At 36.2% G+C, this 4,365-nt stretch overlaps 1 protein-coding gene across 2 annotated transcripts; it reads left to right on the top strand.

Annotated features, from left to right (window-relative positions):
- Nucleotides 1-1,321: 1,321 nt before the first annotated feature.
- On the top strand, nucleotides 1,322-3,469 carry LOC7482127 (gibberellin 20 oxidase 2). Of its 2 annotated transcripts, none has more exons than XM_024582229.2 (3): nucleotides 1,322-2,197; nucleotides 2,306-2,624; nucleotides 2,830-3,469. In XM_024582229.2, exons 1-3 carry the CDS (start codon nucleotides 1,629-1,631, stop codon nucleotides 3,094-3,096), a joined length of 1,155 nt encoding a protein of 384 aa, XP_024437997.2. In that variant the 5' UTR covers nucleotides 1,322-1,628; the 3' UTR covers nucleotides 3,097-3,469. The 2 variants fall into 2 exon arrangements, with proteins under 2 accessions (XP_024437997.2, XP_002318263.2); XM_002318227.4 differs by having other exon boundaries at nucleotides 2,303-2,624.
- The last annotated feature ends 896 nt before the right edge of the window (nucleotides 3,470-4,365 follow it).

Raw genomic sequence — 4,365 nt, 5'->3', positions numbered from 1 at the left:
TACAAGAGGAAACTATAAAGAGCATCATACTCTTTATTGAAAAGCCATATGCTCTTTATTGAGTTTCTTCCTGTATAAATATAATAAAACTATCAAACCCACATTTAATATTTAATAGGAAAAAAAAAAAAGAGCTCACTTAACAAAGTAATTATAGGACATCCTCCATCGCCCATATCAACACCTTACCAATCTTAGTAGATGCCGACTACTAGGCTAACCATGCACTAGTCCTTTCTCCGAGTAATTATAGCTTGCTATTTCCATGACAGGAGAACCCCTTTACTCTTTAGTCTGTGTCGCCATAAGACTGGAAGATCCTTCTACTCAAACAGGAACGGTGTTTCTTTAATCTGTCTCTTTCCTTGTACTCCAATGTTGTATTTGCAATGATTCTGTTTAGCCATACATGCTGCAAAAGCTACTCATTACAAAGTACTAGGTTGCATATTCAATGTTTACATCTTCTTTTCTTGCCAACTCCCTTTAATTATCCCCGACATATTTCATTAATGCTATGTAAACTTTTAGTTCTATCAGCGATAGTTGTTTGCTTCAACTCTTTACTTTGTTTCATGGTGAATCCATGTCCGATGTTGGATAAGACAGAGATATTTTAATGCCCCAAATATATGTAGTCAGTCACAAAGAAGAATTTAAAAAATTAATTAGTTCGACACGGGTATGCATGTGAAGCTTCTGCTGTAACTTGAATCACTTATGTTACATGTGTGGTTAGTATTCTAGTACAAAAAGCTAAAAGTATGTTTTGTTAAAAAGTTAGAGATAAAAAATATAAAATAAATTTGTTTTGAAATCTAAAATACGAGGAACAGTAACCTTGATTAACATACAATAAAATGATAAAAATGACTTAGAGATGTGATTTAGCGGAGAAATCTGTTTCTACAGGGCAATTATGCCCCTCAAAACAGTTTGCTTTTTCCTTTTGTTTTGGTGTTTTGATGCACTTAGCAGTAACCGAGCTGGTGTTGCTCCCAAATAAGAATGCAGAGTGGTAGCACAGGACCCTTCTCAGGTGGGGCTTTGGCATATTTAAAACAGAACAGGAAATGATGGGTCTAACACAGGTCCAAGCACTCTCTTGATACAAGGCAAGACCCTTCTCAGGTGGGGCTTTGGCAAATTTAAAACAGTACAGGAAGTGATGGGTCTAACACAGGTCCAAGCACTCTCTTGATACAAGGCAAGATAAAGTGCCCTGCTGACACTAGCATAGAGCATCCAAAAAAATAAAAAATAAGAACACCATTGGGAAGAGCTTTCCTGGCAGCTATAAAAAGGACGCAAGTCCAACAAATTGGAATATCACCTAATTTTCTCATTGAGTAACTCCTTAAACTGCAAATCCTCCCCTCCCCTGCAAAAATAAAAATCCACACAAGGCATATAAGAGTGAGGGAAAGACAGGTAGCTACAAGATTCCAATATTTGGGCTCGGCGATTTCCCCAATGAGAGCGGTCTTGGCTTTTCTTTTATCATCATCACACTTCTCTTCCGTTTCTCTTGACTGGCTAGCAGCTACTCTCCCTGCCACTTACATATATATCTTGCCTTGCCATTTCTTCGAAGCTAGCTATCACACTAGTCACAAATTCGTAATGCAATGGCAATAGATTGCATCAAAACCATGCCTTCAAAAACCACCCATCATCACCATCCAAAAGATCAAGATCAATGCAAAGATGATAACAAGTCTTTAGTGTTTGATGCACAAGTTCTTAGATACCAATCAAGCATACCTCAACAGTTCATTTGGCCTGACCATGAAAAGCCTAGTGCTAATGCACCTGAACTCCAAGTTCCACTTATAGACTTGGGTGATTTCCTCTCTGGTAACCCTGATGCTGCAATGGAAGCTTCAAGACTTGTTGGTGAAGCATGTCAAAAACATGGTTTCTTTCTTGTTGTTAATCATGGAGTTGATAAGACACTCATTGCTCATGCTCTTAATTACATGGACAACTTCTTTGAATTGCCTCTTTCTGAGAAACAAAAGGCTCAAAGAAAAATTGGCGAGTCTTGTGGATATGCTAGTAGCTTTACTGGCAGGTTTTCCTCCAAACTTCCATGGAAAGAAACACTTTCTTTTAGCTATACAGCTGAGAAGAATTCATCAAAACATATTGAGCAATATTTTCATGACAGAATGGGGGAAGACTTCGCCAAATTCGGGTATGTTGCAAAAGCATTTTCCATTCAATTTGGTTCTGTTCAATGTTGTTTATTAGTATTCACGTTTCTTAAAACTAAAATTCATCTTCCTTGTTTTGTCATCAGAAGGGTGTACCAGGATTACTGCGAGGCCATGAGCACTTTGTCACTAGGGATCATGGAGCTATTAGGAATGAGCCTTGGTGTGAGCAGAGCACATTTCAGAGAATATTTCGAAGAGAATGATTCAATAATGAGGCTTAACTACTACCCTCCATGCCAAAAGCCTGAACTTACTTTAGGAACTGGTCCTCATTGTGATCCAACTTCTTTAACCATCCTTCATCAAGACCAAGTGGGTGGTCTTCAAGTGTATGTAGACAACGAATGGTGTTCGATTAGCCCCAATTTCGACGCTTTTGTCGTTAACATTGGCGACACCTTCATGGTAAGATACTAATCCGCACCGAGCTGTGTTATAAATTATCATCATCTAAGCGAAACGGTGCTGTCTATGTGCTGTGATAATCTCATACATGATAAACAGATAGAATTGTCTCGTAGCTACGTGGACAGTTGTTTAAATTATTTCCAAATTTGCGTTGATGATTACAAGGAGGACTGATACTTAGTGGGTTTTTGTTGCCTTTCAGGCTCTATCAAATGGTAGATACAAGAGTTGTTTGCACCGAGCGGTGGTGAACAGCCAAACGCCAAGAAAATCTCTTGCTTTCTTCTTGTGTCCAAGGAATGACAAGAAGGTAACTCCACCAAAGGAATTAGTGGACACATGCAATCCAAGAATATATCCAGATTTCACATGGCCTATGTTGCTTGAATTCACACAAAAGCATTACAGAGCTGACATGAAGACACTTGAGATGTTCACAAATTGGCTTCAACAAAGAAATGTTAGCTGAACAAGTGGGTCAAGTTATGTGTCGCATAAATAGACCTGGTGGCATGCTATAGGCCTCTTTATCAAGGACAAAAAAAGGAAAGTGATACTGATGGGGAGGGGAGGGGAGTGGAAAGGGAAAGAAATGAAGCTTGAAAGAGATGGGGATTTTGATGAGATTTGGAGGGGAACAACACTACATGAAGAGAGGAAAAAAAATTTGAGACTCTCTCAAAGGACAACTTTCCTTTATGCCCATAGGTCTGGTAATTACTAGCTAGCTTATTTATATTTTATTGGCCATGAACAAAACGTAAAATCCACAGACCAGTAAAATGTTGGATTGGCTAATTGCTTTTTGTATTTTCTTTGATAATGTAAAAAGGTTATCACTAGCATCTACCAATTATCAAAAAAAAAAAAAAAAAAAAACCCTGTTTTAGGGGCATTTGAATTCACCATTACCACATGACTTGACTTATTTTTTATTTTTCTTTATACAGAACTCACATCAGCTAATTAATATTGTTTGCACATGTTAAAATTAGTGAAAAATATCTAAATAAATATCAATTTAATATTTTTTTAATAAAAATAATTCGAAAAGCCGAAATCATCGCTAAAGGTGCTCAAAATAACAAAGCTAACAGTAGTCTTTGTAACGAAATAAATTATTCTTTCTTTAATTTATTTATTTTTCTTTCTTTGTTGATACATCAATTCTTTCAGAGTGATAGCAGAATCAGCCAAAAAAAAATTTCCCAACGTGCACGCAAAATTACTTTCCCTGCAAGCACCAAAAAGGCCTTTTCATCAAGCATGTGGATGCGAAGGACTGAATATGTGGGACAAATTGACAAGTCCCAAAAAAAAAAATCAATACCACAAAGAAATGTAGAGAGGATATATAGCCTCCCTAATGTCAAGAAGACAAAACAAACCGAACAAATTATTAATTTGGTTTTTTTAAAAAAAAAATTTACATTTTTCTTTTTAGATTGACGTTGAAAAGCTAATCCTGTGCATTAATTAGTAAAATAAAGGTTGCACAAGAAAGAGCGAGAAATTTGATAATACTCGAAAAATAACTAAAGATATTCTATTAGGTACTCCCTATAATTTACTTTAAAAAACTAAAAAGATATAAATATGAGAGAAAAATTCTACATAGAGTATTCTTATCACTTTTGGTAATGAATTTTATTGCTTTTATTCTTTTAGTGTCAGTTTCTTTCTTCAAAATAAGTATAAAGAGTAATTAATAGGATATCTTTGGTTTCTCCCTCAGCCA

Source organism: Populus trichocarpa, chromosome 12 (assembly GCF_000002775.5).
Source record: "Populus trichocarpa isolate Nisqually-1 chromosome 12, P.trichocarpa_v4.1, whole genome shotgun sequence".
NCBI classification, from domain to species: domain Eukaryota; kingdom Viridiplantae; phylum Streptophyta; class Magnoliopsida; order Malpighiales; family Salicaceae; genus Populus; species Populus trichocarpa.
Note: the sequence above shows the minus strand (reverse complement) of the source record. Positions and strands in the feature narration are given on the sequence as shown.

What these genes read in the sequence shown, in the direction of transcription:
- LOC7482127 (XM_002318227.4), top strand. Translation starts at nt 1,629, where the DNA reads ATGGCAATAGATTGCATCAAAACCATGCCTTCAAAAACCACCCATCAT. An exon ending in GAAGACTTCGCCAAATTCGG is followed by an intron (nt 2,198 to 2,302) that starts GTATGTTGCAAA and finishes TTTTGTCATCAG; the next exon opens with AAGGGTGTACCAGGATTACT. An exon ending in ACATTGGCGACACCTTCATG is followed by an intron (nt 2,625 to 2,829) that starts GTAAGATACTAA and finishes GTTGCCTTTCAG; the next exon opens with GCTCTATCAAATGGTAGATA.